We start from the raw sequence: 17,256 nt of genomic DNA, 5'->3' as shown, positions 1-17,256 counted from the left end.
ACATTCTTCAAATACTGTCTCTTGCAAATCATTTTTCTTCTCAATTGCCCAACCCTCTCATCCGACGCCTGCTCCCCTCTCTTTACACCATTCTAAGATGAAATCTACTGGCTGGTATCCTGGGGGAGATCTTTACCTCTAGTTTTAAGCGCCTTAGAAGATGTGTTGATTAGGCAGGCATTGAAAGATCTTTATCATGTTTTTTGGAGTTGTCATCTTGCTTGGAGTGTTTTGGAGAAGCTTTTGAAGATTTGGTTTAACTTAACTCCAAACGTCAAATCATGCTGGAGGATGTGCTTCTTCACCCTCCTTTTCCTGAAGAAAGTCACCTTTTGGCTCAACAGTATTCACTTCTATCTTCTAGTTTATTGGGCTCGAAAAGATAGATGAATCCTTGAGGACGTCAAAAGTTTTTAGGAAAAGTCTTCGACTATAATTCACTTTAACGTCTCTTTGGATGTTTGGTCTGACATCTAATTTTCTAATTATCAGAATCTTTGATGGTAAACAATTAGAGCATCTTATTATAAGTTTTGTTTTGTTTTGTTATTGTTGTTAGCTGAGCAAAAAAGTAAAAGCTACATTTGCCAGAAAGGATGAAAAAAAATTCAAGCCAAGTTGTATTAGATGAATGGAACATCAAAATATCTAGCGTATGGATCTCGAGAACCAGAGGAGTCAGTATTTTCAGGTTCTTAGAGTTCTGCAGTTGGGAAAGTCATAGATACAGAATGAAGAAAGAATGGCACATAGAAATACAGGTTTGACCGCTGAAAGCAGATTCAACACCGGTAACTATCCATCCAGATATGGGACATGGTATGAACAAAAAAATCAATGTGTACTATCAAATACGTTGTGTAATAATTTATTCTATAAAGGGAAAATAAGACGGGATTATTGTTTGGCACAGTCAACAAAGTACACAAACATTTTCAGGAAACGTGATAGCATCCTTTCATCGATTTCTATGAATTTAGTAGGAAGTTCATGAGACTATAACTCCAGATCATACGTGATTTTTATAATACTCTAACCCATTTCATTGTCCTCCAGAGCCACTATCTTCCACTTGTATCTCACTTGAGCTCACTCCCAAGTTCTCATAATCGAATGCTCCCCCAGATTCAGAAATTTTTGTGGCCTTCTGCAACTCATCGGTTACATTTGGTTGTGTTGCTAACGGCTCGTCAGTAAACTGTTCTTTCTGGAAAGTTGGTTTTGGCCTTCGGATGGCTTCAGCTGCTTCTGGCAATGCAACAGGTGGTGGCTGAGGAGGAACCCATGCACGTTGAACAGGTTTCTCAGCATAGAGACCATTGGAAGAGCCTACCTTCAACTCATTATTCTCGACCTCTGTAATATTAACATTTCTCTTCTGCCACCAAGGTACTGAAGCATTATCGTTTTCGTAAGTCACACCATTGTTTTGTACCAAGGAATTCAAACCAGCATCTTCTTGAGACTGAGGGAAAAAGCCAGGATTGTTTTGCGTACCAACCTCCCAAGGCTATTATTACATGCACACACAAAAGAAAAATTAGTAAATATTTCTACTGTTTTAGTTCACAAGAAATCAGTTAAAACAAATATGTGTCCGAAGTCTCTAGTTATGGTTAATCTAGATCCTTTTTTGGGTGAAGCATAGCCAGTTTTCACATATGACAGAATTAAGACATGTTTTTTCAAAAAGAAAAAGATGAAGAAGAAGAAACAAACAAGAAGATTTATGACATTTACAAAGAGGAAAAGGGAACCATTCCCCGCCACTAAGAGAAACGAATCAATATAGATGATTTCCGATGTTGAATTGAGCACCCAAATTAGGAACCATTTTCCCAATCGTCAGTTTAGTGAGGAATGACTCTCAGTACCATTCTCCCTTCTTTGCAATGCAATAGGCTAGAAACCAAAATGACATCAGAGACAAGAAAAAGCTAAAGAAAAACTTTCACTAAAAAGACCTTGGCTCTAGGAGCTAGGCGAGGATTTGATGGCTGTTGATTTGGGTTGGGAGGTAAATCATCTATGTCCTGCAATGAAGCCAGTATTAAAAGACTTAGAACAAAGCTCACAAGGAGTTCAAGAGTTTGAGCAAAAAATTAAAAAAAAAAAACCATGCACAATTACAATTTTAGTCCCCCAAGTAAGATGTCAATTTCATTTCTCTGATTCCTTTAAAAGAAGAGTGAAAAAAAGGGGGAAAACTCTGTTTTCGGCATTAATTTTATCCACGGACACAACCATTCAATTGTAATGTCATTCCTAAAAAGTTCCAATATGACCAACTATATATCAACCCTGCCTTGTTGGAGGAATTACAAATATTGAAACCCAAAGGAAAAGTCAGATTTGATACTAATGATGTGCGTGTGTGAGGGGGTAAGGAACCAATTTGAAAGCCAAAGCTCTATTCTACCAAAAAAAATAAAATAAAAAATCAATTAATAACTTACTCTAATATTAGATGGCTTCTCTCCTCTCTGGACCATGGCCATGATCTACACATAAATAAGAACAACAAGAAGGTCTGAATCAATGCACAACAAACTTAGCCAAGATACTATAGAACACATCAGCAACCAGCAGCAATAATTAATTATCAATAAGTAATTAACTGCACCATAAAGGTAATTGCGGCTTGTTAATGTAGGTCAAAACATAGTGTAGCAAACTGCAGATTGTTCAATCAAATTCTCACATCTGAGGTAAATTTTCGTTGAATTGCCAATTTATTTTGTAAACAAGTGTTCATAATCAATGAAAATCAGTCAATAGTAGTGAGTTTTCTCTTGAAGTATTAGATTATGTAAGTTTATATATCTACCTGGCAGATAGCATGCTTTGACATGGAAACATAATCTTGGACAAAATAAAGTTATTGTCCAGAAGAGACACGGGAGATTACATTACCTCCATGTAAGACTTGGGATGTGGTGCAACTGAGGGTTCAACAGGTTTGGCAGGTGTAGCTGCACATAAAAAATTTAGACATTTCAAATTGATTCTTGTGTTTCAAAACAAAAAACACCACACATTTAGAACAGCACTTAAACTGCTAATAGCAACCTGACTGCAAGCTAGGGTCCACCTTGCCATTGGAATATGGTTGCTGAAAAGTATTAAAATGAATTGGAGGTCAAATTCAGCAAGTAATGGAGACCAGATACCATAAAACAAAAATATCATCACATGCCAGACAAATGTTGCTCATTCAATGACCACTATTAGCTCACCTTTGAACTCATGGGAGTAATTCGATAATCTTCTTGTTCAACGGTAGTAGTTCTTCCGTACGTGGTTGCTACCAATTATTGTAAAAGAATTAAGAGTATTCATTAGTTATTCAATATATTTCTGATAACTGAACTATCATTTGCAGATATATTTCATGGTGCTAATTTGATTATCTCCTTTACCAATAAAGAAGCCCTTCCATTTGTGCTCTTTGCTGATAACTTTAAAGGAATTAGGAACACTTATCAGGAAAACTCAATATTTTTGGAAACTGAAATGTCATTTGCAAATATGTTCTAACCAATTTACTGTACAAAACAAACATGTTGAACATTGCATGAACTTAAAAGCTAAATATCAATGTCAATGCCATCCAAGTAAAAGATTATGAAACTTGCATATTGGTACAAAAGTTCCATTTTTCTTTATTAGAGACTCTTCTCTCAGATAACTAGGCTGTAGTACCTTCCAATTTCTCAATGGCCTTCAGCATCAACTTCATCTGCCCAAGCTGAGCAACCAACAAGTCAAAACAGTCCTCAAACTTCTTTTTCTCTGCAAGTTATTGAAAAACCTCATGTTACCAACTTGTCAGTCCAAATTAGACATGGAATTAGGAGGCAGAAGAATATAGCTAAGACCACCTTCATTTTTAGAAAACAGCATCTCTTGACTCGCCTTTGCCACATCAGATGCTGCTGCTGCTGCAGCTTTGGCAGCGGCAGCTGCTTCCTCGGCTGCACTTGGTTTTGAATTTATTTTCTTCTCAACGTCATCGTCTTCCAATACAACTTTACGTACCCAAGATTTCAACCTAGGAATAATAGAATTCTGATACAGAGAATATTTTGTTAGAATTAACAGAAAACTTCCCGATATAGAGTTTATCCTTTGCCTGACAAAATAGAGTCATATTTAACAGGGCACTCAGCCCTATCAGTCAAGACATTCAAATACCAGAAATCTTTAAAGTACAGAAACAACAAGCATAGTCATGAAATGTTTGGCCCTTCAAAAAATAGGAGTAATATAAAAGTTACCTTGATTACTACAACTGTTCCAGCACCTGAAACAGCCAATACTCCTATTGCGAGAATGGCATGTGACCAATGGAATCTAGACCGTGCGACGGTCCCCACACGAGATTCACCACCAGCAGGAGGAGTGACAGCAGCAACTGGTTGAAGAGATTGCGTAGAGGGCTGTGGCTGAACTGTGTTCACCTGTCCATCTGTTCACGAATAACCACATAAAACCTAATGAATTTGGGCAACTCAAGAATTCTGAAGACATAACAATAAGAGGAATAAAATGAAAGAAAGCGGGGAAGGGAAAGAGGACTGAATAAATTATGAGAGTTCTACTTTATTCCTCGAAGTAATTATCACCTTGACTCACAGTAGCAGTATGAGAATTAGATGGCGGGTCCTGTTTTGACATCCCCAACACACAAAAATAATGAGCGAACAGAAGTTAGGGGCAGCATACAAAATAATCAAAGGAATCGATAATAAACCAACAATCTATAAGACAAATCAATGGTAAAAGAATTGGCTTACGGGCACACGCCTGAATGCCTCATCAATCTCTTCCTTTGTAAGACCCTTTCTTTCTAAAAATGATCGTCTATAAACAACAGGAGAGCCTCTTACTCTAGGATGTTGAAGAAATTTCACAGCATTTTGCACTTGATCCTCTCTCATTGGTTCAGAGTTCACAAACACCGATGGCGGTGAGGTTTGCTTATCAACCTCCGCCTTCGCATCTCCATGATCCTCAATCGTAGCTCGTGCAGGAACTGGAGCAGGAGCTGATACAAACACCAACCTCAGTCAATACTTACATGAGGAGAATACTGGAAACCGATACCGAAACTCGAGGTTTCAACTTAGTCATATCACAGTAACATTGACCAGACCAACCACACAAAATACAGTGAAACTAAATTGAAAAAAGAAACCAAGAAGGGAATCAAATTCAGACCTGAATTCTGAGGGTTATCATCATCCGAAGGAGGAGGAGCAGATTGAGTTGCCGCCATGGAAGCCCCTTCTTCAAGTTTTGCACATCAAAAACGCTTTCAGCCCAGAAAGGCAACTACGAGAGAGAGGAGGACTGAAGGAATGGAGAAATTGGATGGAAGAAATTGAGGGATAAAGAGGAAGAAGAGGAAGATAATTCGAAGGATAATAAAAGGAAGGAGAAGAAATATCAGAAGAAAGCTGGGGGTATAGGCAGAGACTGGATTTTGCGAATTTCGAAGAGTGAATTATTATTATCATCATTATTATTTATTTATTTTGCAAATTTTGGGTGGAAAATCGGAAGAAAAAGTAATGGGATAAATAGCAAATCTATAAATTTAAATTCTAAACTAATAATTGTATCGATTTGAATCTCGAACATTGAAAATTATATTAAATCTCAAATTAATAATTGTATCAATTTAACATCTGAATTTTTATAAATGTGTTGATGGTAGGAGGAAAAGTTTTATTTGTTTGTGAGTTAATAGATATGCGTTGATGGTCATGCGCTGATCATGCATTGGTCTGAAGTTTTATTGCTCTCTCTCCAAGTATAACGAGATCACAAGTTTCTCAGGATAATCTGAGGTCGAACATGGGGATTTGCAACTAAGAGATAATCTTGTAAAGTAATGTGTTTGAGGCGGAGAATAGAAATAAAAAGAAAGAAGCTGATTACTATGTGCTACTCCTACTCTAGCTAAACAAACTGAACAATTGAAGTTTGACTATGAGAATCGGTAGAGATGCGGCAACTGTTAACGTGTAATAAGATGCATGGAAAAGTAGGGTTGTGGAGGAGATATCACCAAGTCCTTAAGTTTGGTCACAAGAGTAATCCTAGCTCACCACACTAATGCATCGCACACCTCTTGGTGGTCAGCCACGTGCTTTATATCTCTATAATGCATGCTTGCGTTGAACATAAGGTTATTCTTATCTCTAGGAAAACTGTTTACTTTGTTTAGTAGGTTTCACTACTTATCCTCTAGAGCAGTTGGTTATAACTATTCCGCTCACAGACAAGCATTGTGATAGCCTCGCACTAAGCAAACAACATTGACTCACTATACTCGCGTGACGCATACCTCTTGGTGGCTTGCTACATGCATCATATCTCTATGCCGCATGATTGAGTATGCGATAACTCTTGCAAGCTGCACTTACTTTATTGCAGTGAAAGAAAAAAGATGATCAAGTAGAAGAAGATGATGAAAATGATGTTGAAGGAATTAAAGAGAAGCATTGATTACAAAATGTATTCATGTCTTAAGCCAAAATGTAATACAATATAGAAGTGAGAAGAGAGATGGATGGCTAGATGTAGGCGATCTCTTGCTTCCATCAGATGTGTGTCAAGGCTGTCGGTGGTGCAATAAATGGGCGATGGAGTAGTCCCTTTCTTGCTCATACTCTCGATTGTGATCACAGGAATATACCCAAGGCAGAAGTCCCATATACTTTGAATTTGGGCTTCAAGGCCCTATTTATAGAGCTCAAACGCCGACAACTTTGATAATACCGCTCTGAATCACTGTCATTCCTGTTGCAGTAGGTGAAAATGTCATAATGATCTTATCTCTTTGATACTCCCGAGGTATGCGTTCATGATTGTTTCTTATGAAGTATCAAGCATACCACCCACTTTGCGATCATCCTCTTATCATGGTTATCACTGTAATTGCGGCATTTCATGCGATCAACTTGCCTTCATTAACATCAATGCATGTGATCAACTTTGCGATAACTTGGGATCAGCGCATGCGATCGATTCCTGCGACAACTACAAAATAGACGTTTTGACGCAAAATAACACATGATTCTAAGTAAAAGGCTGCCTCATAATTCTAAGTAAAATGCTCCAATAGTTGTATTTCTACAAGCTATCATGTATCAATTTAAATCAACTTTCATAATTGTATCAATTTAAACTCTCCATTATATTTTATTTAGATACACTTATAAATGTTCAAGGTTTAAATTGATATATTTATGAAAATTAAGAGTTTAAATTGATATACTCATGAAAGTTTAGGGTTTAAATTAATATAATTATTAGTTTAGGGGTTTAGATTGATAGAATTTCTAAAATTTAGGATTTAAATTGATACAATTCCAAAATCTCAGGTTTAAATGTTTTAATTTAGGATTTAAATTGATACAATTCCAAAGTTTAGGGATATAAATTCATATTTACCCCTTTTAAATTGATACAATTCCAAAATTTCAAGTTTAAATGGATATAATTTTTAATTTAAAATATAAATTGATATATTTCCAAATTTTAGAGATATAAATTCATATTCGGCTCCTCTTTTATTCCATCATAATTTTTTATGTCCCACGGCCACTACGCCCAGTCCCACCAAATAGAATGGAAGGAATATCCTGGCGAATTTCCAAAATTGTTTTTTTTTAATAAATGAAAAGTTCGAGGATGTTTTCGTGTTGGCTTCCTTCGAAATTACAGGATTTTTAAGTGCCATTTACTTTTTCTTTTTTACCCCAAAACATCAAAAAATGCATATTTGATTGACTATTCTTTAAATTTATTGGCTTGAATTAATTAATCAGTGTAATTGTTACATACCATCCCTCCTTTACGAAGTTCAAATTCTCCTACTTTCATTTAATCTATTTTCACAAAAAAGAAAAAAGAAAAAAGAAAAAAAAGAAAAAACATTTGTGTCATGTTTAACCAACTAAATATTTTCATGTAGTTATAATATAAAACTCACATTTTTAAATTTTATTAGGTGGATTTTATTCAAAGAGTGTGAATTTTCATTGGCCATGTATATATGGTCCATATTAATAGTATTTGACCTAAAATTTGCCAATATGAAACTTTTTATGAAGAAAATTCATTTTCATAGATTTTTCCTTATTGTTGGAAGTATAATTTGATGTGTGAATGCAATTCTCCACAAAAATGCCCTGATTTGAATTATTATAACACTTAGAAATTTAACAAATAATATTAATATCACAAAAGTTCGAACCAATGTAGGATAAATGTTCTACAACATATAAATTGCTGGAGAACTCAATACAATTTTAATGTTTTGTACAATCACCACTTACACAGTTTTAATATTTTATGTGAATCAACTAGATTAAATGGCAAAATTAGTCTCAATAGTTTGGAAAAAATTAGAATTTAATCTCTATGATTTTAAAAGTTAAACTTTACTCCTTAATTTGATAAAATTCTCATAAATAACCCCTAAAATCGAATCAAATTTACAATTTAACCTAAAACATGTATATTTTATGTAAATCACCAACCTTATTCAAAGGTCTCAATGGCTACCCACAATGATTCAATATTCTGATACAATTGATATTGAACAATTTAACATAATTAAATGAGTGGTATTAAATTGGAGTAGTTATATACTTTTCTCCCTCCAGGCGTATTTACCTAAACAAATAGATTTATGAAAATTTAATATGGTTTCTTTAATCCAAAATCACCATCTTTAATTATTTTTTAAGTTGTACACCAAATAGACAATAACTCCATAAGAAGTAGACCAAATAGCCATTTAACTTGAGAGTAAATGAATATAATTAAATCAGCATCTTTCTCAATTTTGCAAAGAGGAAAAGATTTGATTAATTACTGTTAAGTAAAACTCGAGCTAAATAATACATGACTAAAAATGTAGTTTAACAAACAAAGAATTCTAACCATGAAGTTTACAACACTAACTTGACAGCTTTAAATTGTTAAGGAGTTTGTCCACCATGATTCTCTGTTGGACCCCAGACAGAGTCTCGGAGTTCAATATTGCATTTGAAACAACAATGGTCGTGGACGGAGATTCGGCATTGACCTGAAAGTATAGATGTGAAAAGCAAGATATGCTATTTATAAGTAAGCTCGGCAGAAGAAATTTGGTTAAAAAACATTTTTGGTCCCTAAGCTTTCATGAAAGTAACAATTTAGTTTCTGAACTTCAATTAGTAATGATTTAGTCCTTGTACTTTCAAATTTATAACAATTTAGTCTCTGAATTTTAATAAACAATGAGTTGGTCCCTATATTTTACAATTTGGAATGATTGAACCCCATTGTAAAAATTTTCATCAAAATTAAGTGTCATTTTTTATCACATGACAACTTAGTCTTTATAGTTTATATATAAATTTGATTTTTAATCAATTTATCAATCTACACATATAAGAAATTTCATTAAATCATATCGTATCAATATTCTTTACGATAGAGACTACATTGTACAGGGACTACGCCATTACTTACTAGAGTTTAGGGACTAAATTGTTACAAATTTGAAAGTATAGAAACTAAATTGTTATCAACTGAAGTTCATGAACTAAATTGTTACTTTTATGAAAGTCGGGCCCAAAAGTGTTTTGTAACTCAAAAATTACATCTTCAAGTTTCAAAGAAGAGTTAAGTTGGAGATTAAAAGGGGAGAGTGAAGAATGGAGAGTAATAATTCCAAGTTTCCAACCATCTAATATGACTGTCAGATAAGGGAAGTTTTTCTTTAAGAAAACAGAAGGTTAAAATGTGTGCTAGAAGGAATTATGGGAAGAGAATTTATGCATAGTAAACCCATAAAGTCCTAGCAATAAAAAATGTAGGGGTTGAAGAAATATATACCCAAACTCGGCCATTTAAACCAACTGCTGTCTCGAATGAAAGCTTCTTCCCAAGAGATTCAAGAATTGGACATGTGGGAGAACTTAGAAGCCTAGAATAGAGGATAAAATAAAAAAATGGGAATGAATGATCAGAAGAATGACTTAAAAAGGGAAAAAAGAAAAATTAAGAAAACCAACTTAGCTTACATTCTTGATAAGCCAGTTGAACACTCAAACATGTAGCCATCCTTTAGGAGGCCAAATCCAGCTGCTTTCCCACTCGCTATACCAAGCAAAATAACACTCAAGTGAGATATACGATCAATAGCAAACAAAAACTGAAAAGAAACATGAACTTGCATAGAGTATGTATGCAGGCCGTGCCCACCCTCTTCAGAGGACGAGTTTACAGCACCATTAATATATTTCTTTGATGGAGACTGTATCAACTTTCAAACAATTTATTGGACGTGTAGAGACAAAAAGTTAACTAACCATCAGTGCATGCCAACTCGGGATTCATTCCAGGGTTTACCTTCACTACCCGCACGTAAAGCAGGGCACCCATCTACAAAACAGAATCAATAGGACGAGTTTAAGGAGAAAAGTGAAACCTGTTAACTTGGACCGAATACACTTGGAATATAACTCTCCAAATGAGGATAAGTACAAGAAGATTGCGAAGGAAAATAATCCAAATTAAAAAAGGTGAGACATTACACCTTTTATTGACATGCAAAGAAAGATATTTCTTAACCACCCCTGCTTCCTTCACTAGCACCCAACAAAAATGGAAGAAAAAAACATTCAAGCATAACCTCTCGGGATTACAAATGAAGTGAAGGATATTTCTTAACCACCCTTGCATCCCCCACCAGTACTCAACAAAAATGGAAGAAAAAAACACTCAAGCATAACCTCTCAGGATAATAAATGAACTGACAAAGTATCAAACTTCTAAGGAAGACCGAGGAGCAACTATATCGAAAGATCATATGGTGAAAATACCAAGAATGTATACACAAAATAATGCACACCTCAAATTTGGGTATGTTACGCCTAGTTCCTCCTTCAAATGCAAGAACAGGAAGAAAGCCCAATGACGGACCTTTTATGTCAACAAGAAAATTCTGCAATGGAAAAAAAAAAAAAAGAATTATAAAATGATAACTTAAAAGGTAATCGAACAAAAATCTAATAGATTCCAAGTTACCAAGGTAAAAATTAGAAAGGGAAAATAGGGAAGTCTAAAGATATTGTATGTGAGGAGTGGGCGTCTTTGTGAAAGCTTTTGGGTGTGTGTCTGCTGTGATTTTGTGGAGCATAGGTGTTACAGTTAGGTAGAGGGTGCATTGAGTGTTTTGTGTACAGGATAGCCTTTTAAGTGTGTCTCCGAGAGAGGAAAGGGTATGCCTTTAGTGTTTTGTTTTGGGACTCATATTTTGAGGGTTCTCGGAGAGGGGACCTCTTGAGTCTCCATTAGTTATTACCGTTACTATAAATCGAGATTTATCAAATTCTTCCCTAGTATCATGGGACTAATTAGACATGGATACTCTCACAATGGTGCATTCCTTGAAGAAGGCGTGAGGGGGACCTTGATCATTTGTTATGGGATAGTTAGTTTGCTCACTGCCTTTGGAGACACTGCATAAAATCACTTGGTGTTTGTCAGGTTCAAATTAGATATAGCAGGACTTTGTTGGAGGAAGTGCTTCTAAACCCTCCTCCCTTCAAGGAGAAGGGCAAATTTTTGTGGCATGCTACTTCCTTTGCAATTTTGTGAGACATTTAGACTGAAAGTTGGATTTGTAGAGAGATTGAGTGATGTGGTGAGGAAGTTTGGGAGGAAGCAAGTTTTAACACCTCATTGTGGACATCGGTCACTAAACCTTTTTGTAATTATGAGCTGAATCTTGTACTTCTGGTTTGGAGTCTTTTTCTATAGTTAGGGCCAAACTCCCTTTTTGGTATGCCCATATATATTCTTTTATTTCTCTCAATGATAGCCTAGTTTCTTACCACCACCACCACCACCACCCACAAAAAAAAAAGAAGAAGAAGATATGGTTACCAGTCAAACCACAACCATCCACACATGACAATCAGAAAACAAAGCAGCACTTACGTCGGCTCTAGAGTCAAGCACGATTCCAAGAACACAATCTTCCGCACATGGCACGTACTGGAAAACAGAACATTGCATTAAAATTAACGCGAGAATGATATTAATATCAATTCAATTGAAGAAAACCCCGAAACTAGCGTTGAAGTCCATAATTCAAAAGCTAGCTGAAAGAACATACAATATAAGGATCCCAATGTCAATTTGAACAATGTCATTTACCTACCCTTTTCTGTGAGCTTTCAACCCAATATTTGTTTGGTTTCGATAACCTCAGTTTTCCAACTTTGGAGACAGAAATAACATCCTGGTCCTGAAAGATAACAAAAAATAAATAAATAAACAAAGGTAACTACAACAAAGCGAACTTTGATTGCCGAAACTTGAACGACATTCGAAAAAACATTTGATTGTCGGGTCACAAACTTACGCTAGGGAAACTGATGGCTGTTAATAGGGAAGCAAAACATGTAATAGACGCATAAACATTGAAAAAAGAAAGAAAGAAAGAAAAAGAAAACCCTAACAGAAACCTGTCGAAGACCGCTTCCAAGCTTGATGGTCTCGTTGGCCATGTTTGAGAGATCGAGAACCACGTCTCCTGGAACCTAAACAATAACATTCCAGTAAAGATACCCGAATACTCCAATTCATTTAGAAACTGTAGAACATCGAACTTGAGAAAGCCGGGAGGAAACAGACAGATGAGGTTGATTTCGAACTTACAACTGGATGATCAACGAGAGTAGATGAAGAACTAGAAGGTTTTTCAACCATTGTTACAGATGCAAGTAAACGATATATTGTACTGTAGACGGCGATCGGAAGAATGGTGAGTGGAAGAAACCTCTCAAACTGGGCGGAGCACCAAACACGAAAGAGAAGTAATACGCGCCAACAAAGGCAGACCAAAATATTTTGTGAAATTTACATAGGCAAATTACAAAAGTAATCATACCCTCAAATTCTCCATAGTAAAAATTAGCACCTAAATTTTTATAAGAATTAAAATTAGACTATCAAACTTAAAATTATTATAGAAATTAGACCCACAAATGATAAGAATTGGTTCTTCAAACTTATATAAATATTACCATTTAAACAATTATGTAAATTTGAAGGTCCAATTTGACCCAATTTTATCTTTATCCTCATTGCATAAGTCATTTGGCATCTTCCCAACCTTTTGGCTTTTGATAGCCCTATCTCCCTTTTTTTCTATCCTATTCGGTGGGCGAGAAATCTAGTGGAATCTATCGATCGTCAATCTGTGCTAGCTTCAAATCATTTGAGTCATCCTCCCTTATTCGTTGAGGAGGTCTCCCATTGGTCAACCCCTCCCTCGACGTGTTTAAGGTGAACTCTGATGCGGCCTTTTCTAGACAGCGAAATGGGTATTGGTGTTATTGTTCATGATTTATGTGGTGGTATTATGCTTGTTTTGGAAAGTCACTTTCCTCGGCTCCATGGATCTTGTCGAGGTCGTTGCCATGTTTAGTGGGGTCTCCAGTGCTCTTGAAGCTAGTTCTCCCCTCTTTGGGTCGAAATTGACTCCAAAATTCTTTGAAATTTTTTGGTTGGGAAATATAGCTTTGCGAATGAGGTTAAGTCTTTCGTTGATGCCCCAAGAGAGCTCCATCTCTATGAATCTATCATTGGTTTCCAATGGATTATGTCATTCACTCTTATTTAGTTGTTTCTTAAGCTATTTTCCTTTTTTAGTTGTACTAAAAAAAATACTCAATTTTAACATTTATATAAGTATGAGGGTTCAATTTTAAAAACTGAAAGTTTAAAGTTATAATTACAACTACCATCATACTTTAGGAATGATTTTTGACAATTTTTACGGAAGTGAGTTTAGCTGATAAAAATTAAAGAAATATATTGTTGTTTTATTATTATTCATTATTATATATTTTGACATTTATGATAATCTTTACTGGAGTTGAACTTAAGTTGGTGTTATTTTTGGAGTTGATTTGATGCGATGTGGTTCGATCTCTAATACTTGATCCTCTGATTCTCTCTCAGTTGGGTGAATATGCTTGACTTGGAGAAGGAAAGAACCGAACGTTCTTGCAATAGAAGTCTTGGAAGCTTGGAGTAGAAGTCTCGGAAGAGTATTTGTGTCTTCAAAGGTCTTCTGCCTTATAGGAGTGCAACTTCAGGAGTCTTGGAAGCTTGAAGTAGAAGTCTTTGAAGAGTATTTGTCTTGAAGTAGAAGTCTTGGAAGAGTATTTGTGGTCTTCAAAGGTCTTCTGCCTTATAGAAGTGCAACTTCAGGAGTCTGGGAGTCTTCTGCTTGTTAGTGAATTCTCTCTGGGTCTTTTGAGTGTAGAAAATGTTGCCCTCCCACAAATGAAGAGAACTTCTCTATTTATAGAGTTCTCAGGTGTGGCTTCGTGGGCTTTGGTGGTCCATAGGCCTGACCCTTGGGCCCAATTAGTTGGTTTTGGGCCTGATCTGGAATTTGGGTCTAATTCAACTTTTTTTGTGGACTTGAAGCCAAATAGTAATATCAAATTGGACGATAATCTCATCTGATTCATCGCGTGACGTCATCGAAACTTGTCTTCAATTCAATTCGGGACATGTGTCAACTTCTAATTGGACCCAAAGTCAATGAATTTAGAAATTGCTCGTTTATTTAGCAAACGACGTTGTGACTTGTGATTGGTCAAAATTTCTCATTCAACAATCCCCTTTTCGAGATTTATGCACGTATATGGGGGGATGAATCTCGAAAAAAATGTAATTTGAGATCAAAGTATGATTTTTGACTTCTTTAATTTGGTGCATCATTATGATCAAAATATGAGAATTTAGCTCAAAATTTTGATTTGAATATTGTTCGTTTGACACACTTTCGCTAAGTAAACTTTAATTTGACTAAAGTAGGATTTATGTTCCACTTTAATTGCAAATTTAATTTAACTTAATTCGAATTCGGAATAGAATTTGGGGTGAATTGAATCTTGATCAATTTTGGTTGAGATAAAAATTTGGATATGCTCAATTTACTTGGAAATGAGTATAGAAACTAAGGTTGATTTAAATTTGAGATAAAATTTGGAATATAACCAATTTTGACTCGACATTTTATTCATAACTCAATATCAAGGTTAACCATTCAAATATTAATAAAATTGGGATATGGCCAAATTTTAATTTGGACGGATTTGACATTTATCTCACCCGATTTGGCTGGCTTGAATTTAGAATAAAAAATTGGATTAGAAGCTTTAGACTGAGATTTGGAATAAAAGTTGATTTTAATTCCAATTTGAAGGATATGAATTTGAACTTAAATGGAAGAGATTTTGGAGAGAGCGACACTGGAGAGAGCGAGATCGTGGGAGAGAGCGAGAGTAGAGTGAGCGAGATTTTGGAGAGAGCGACACTGGAGAGAGAGCGAGATTAGCGAGAGCATTTCGAGCGAGATTGTGGGAGGGAGCGACAATGAAGAAAGCGAGATTGTGAGCGAGAAAGCGAGAGAAAGCAAGAGTAGAGAGAGTGAAATCAAAGAGTAGAAGCGAGATCGTGGGAGAGAGCGAGATTGTGAGCGAGAAAGTGAGAGAGAGCGAGGAGAAAGAGCGAGATCAGCGAGGGCATTTCGAGCGGATGATATGGAGAGACGGACACCAGCGAGAGGATTTCGAGCGAGATTCTTCCATAATTATTATTATTTATTATTATTATTATTATATTAATTTTTTTTATCTCAGGCAGTCGTCTGCTTTGTGGCTAGCTATACCAGCCTTAGCGAGATTTCTTCTCCATACTGCTGGCTTATATGTCAGATTCTCTCAAGTCTTAAGCTCAAAACTCCTCGCCGTTGAATCTGGGGATTTAAAACTCCACCGTGACCCCTAATTCAGACAGCCTCCAATCGAACATGATCTTTTTTTTGTTGACTCTTAACTAATTTCAACAAGAATCGAAGTTCCACAACAAAATAAACAGTATTCAGTTCATGTAACCCGTGATTTTATCAGATTTCAACTGATTAGTAGAAAAAATTCCATCGAACTTAGCTATATAAATATTGGAGGATGCATGCCCTTCTTCATCTTGTAATGTTGATCTCCTTCGTTCTTTACGTCCTTCATCCTTTGTCAATCAGACTTGGATTGCAATAGGAAGCTGTAAGTGAGGAGAAGGGATAAAGAAGGAAGGATGGGGAATTAGAGCTTCCTTTTTTTTTTTTTTGCTCTATTTTTTTATTTTTTTTATTATTATTATTTTACTAACTTTCCATTTCTTGTTCTTTGTAAGAATTGAAGCATAACTCAAGAGTTTTTTTTTTTTTTTTTTTTTAAATCTTGTCGACCATCAGTAATCAGGGTGGTTTTTTCACGTCCCTGTGCCCGCTCCTTGGTGTGCATGTTCTTCCTCGTATTCGTGCATTCTTTGATCGTCATGGGAGGGCCCCGCTAAGGCTTACAACTTTCCATTCGATCACCCTAGGAGAATCCTCGAAAGGTTTGCCTCGTAGCACCATTCTTGTATCCTAATCGTCATGGGAGGGGCCTGCAAAGGCTTACAATTCTTCCCATTCGATCACCCTAGGAATTGTCTCGGAAAGGTCTACCTTGTAGCACTGCTCGTGTATCTAGATTATCATGGGAGGGCCCTACCAATAGGTTACAACTCTCCCATTCGATCACCCTCGGGGAGGATCTCGGAAAGGTCTACCATTATAGCGCCGTTTCGTGTATCCTGATCGTCAGGGAAGGGCCTCGTAAAGGCAACATAACTCTCCCATTTGATCACCCTAAGGGAGGATCTCGAAAAGTTTGCTTGTTATGTTTACTCCTTGATCAAAATTGTGAAGATAAGGAAATATTGCCATTGAGTATTTGAAGATGAGGCGGATATGCCATCAAACCTTGAAGATTGAGAGAAAGAATGTGCCATCAAGATTTTGTACGGAGTCAAGTTGGCTAGAGTCGATCTCGCGTACAAGGCGGAGCCAGACGAACCAGAGTTTCCTCGCATATGAGTATAGCTAGACCAAACCAAAACTTGATCTCGTATATGAGGTGGAATCACACCCACATTTTTGGAGAGGAAGCGAAGTCAACCAATTTTGGAGAAAAGGTGAAGTTGTACCAATATTTTGGAGAGGAAACGAAACCCACCACAACTTTTGAAGATTGGAGTGAAGTCGCTGTCATCAGTTTGGAGATGAAACGAACCACGCCATGACTTGGAGATGAGCGAAGCCGCATCATTAGTTTGGAGATGAAA

The 17,256-nt window shown here is 36.2% G+C and overlaps 2 protein-coding genes across 3 annotated transcripts; both read right to left on the bottom strand.

Moving 5' to 3' along the window:
* Positions 1–824: 824 nt before the first annotated feature.
* On the bottom strand, positions 825–5,502 carry LOC120071328 (peroxisomal membrane protein PEX14). 2 transcript variants are annotated; one of them, XM_039023535.1, is made up of 12 exons: positions 5,221–5,501; positions 4,797–5,047; positions 4,626–4,665; positions 4,278–4,468; positions 3,882–4,068; positions 3,703–3,792; positions 3,237–3,304; positions 3,070–3,112; positions 2,914–2,972; positions 2,457–2,501; positions 1,965–2,033; positions 825–1,510 (listed from the first exon to the last, which is right to left on the bottom strand). In XM_039023535.1, exons 1-12 carry the CDS (start codon positions 5,276–5,278, stop codon positions 1,043–1,045), a joined length of 1,569 nt encoding a protein of 522 aa, XP_038879463.1. In that variant the 5' UTR covers positions 5,279–5,501; the 3' UTR covers positions 825–1,042. The 2 variants fall into 2 exon arrangements, with proteins under 2 accessions (XP_038879463.1, XP_038879464.1); XM_039023536.1 differs by lacking the exon at positions 1,965–2,033 and having other exon boundaries at positions 5,221–5,502.
* A 3,315-nt stretch (positions 5,503–8,817) lies between these two features.
* LOC120070855 (putative exosome complex component rrp40) lies at positions 8,818–12,928 on the bottom strand. Its single transcript, XM_039022747.1, has 9 exons — positions 12,730–12,928; positions 12,537–12,611; positions 12,230–12,316; positions 12,007–12,063; positions 10,916–11,008; positions 10,374–10,446; positions 10,086–10,161; positions 9,898–9,988; positions 8,818–9,103 (listed from the first exon to the last, which is right to left on the bottom strand). Exons 1-9 carry the CDS (start codon positions 12,778–12,780, stop codon positions 8,975–8,977), a joined length of 732 nt encoding a protein of 243 aa, XP_038878675.1. The 5' UTR covers positions 12,781–12,928; the 3' UTR covers positions 8,818–8,974.
* Positions 12,929–17,256: the final 4,328 nt, after the last annotated feature.

Source organism: Benincasa hispida, chromosome 2 (assembly GCF_009727055.1).
Source record: "Benincasa hispida cultivar B227 chromosome 2, ASM972705v1, whole genome shotgun sequence".
In the NCBI taxonomy this organism is placed as follows: domain Eukaryota; kingdom Viridiplantae; phylum Streptophyta; class Magnoliopsida; order Cucurbitales; family Cucurbitaceae; genus Benincasa; species Benincasa hispida.
Note: the sequence above shows the minus strand (reverse complement) of the source record. Positions and strands in the feature narration are given on the sequence as shown.

Excerpts from the sequence above, each read along its gene's own strand:
- LOC120071328 (XM_039023535.1), bottom strand. The coding sequence starts at position 5,278 with ATGGCGGCAACTCAATCTGCTCCTCCTCCTTCGGATGATGATAACCCT. Across the intron at positions 3,305-3,702 it reads GGCCATTGAGAAATTGGAAG|CAACCACGTACGGAAGAACT; the intron begins GTACTACAGCCT and ends AATAATTGGTAG. Across the intron at positions 3,113-3,236 it reads TTACTCCCATGAGTTCAAAG|CAACCATATTCCAATGGCAA; the intron begins GTGAGCTAATAG and ends AATACTTTTCAG.
- LOC120070855 (XM_039022747.1), bottom strand. The coding sequence starts at position 12,780 with ATGGTTGAAAAACCTTCTAGTTCTTCATCTACTCTCGTTGATCATCCA. Across the intron at positions 11,009-12,006 it reads TGCTTGACTCTAGAGCCGAC|AATTTTCTTGTTGACATAAA; the intron begins GTAAGTGCTGCT and ends TTTCCATTGCAG. Across the intron at positions 9,989-10,085 it reads TCAACTGGCTTATCAAGAAT|GCTTCTAAGTTCTCCCACAT; the intron begins GTAAGCTAAGTT and ends CCTCTATTCTAG.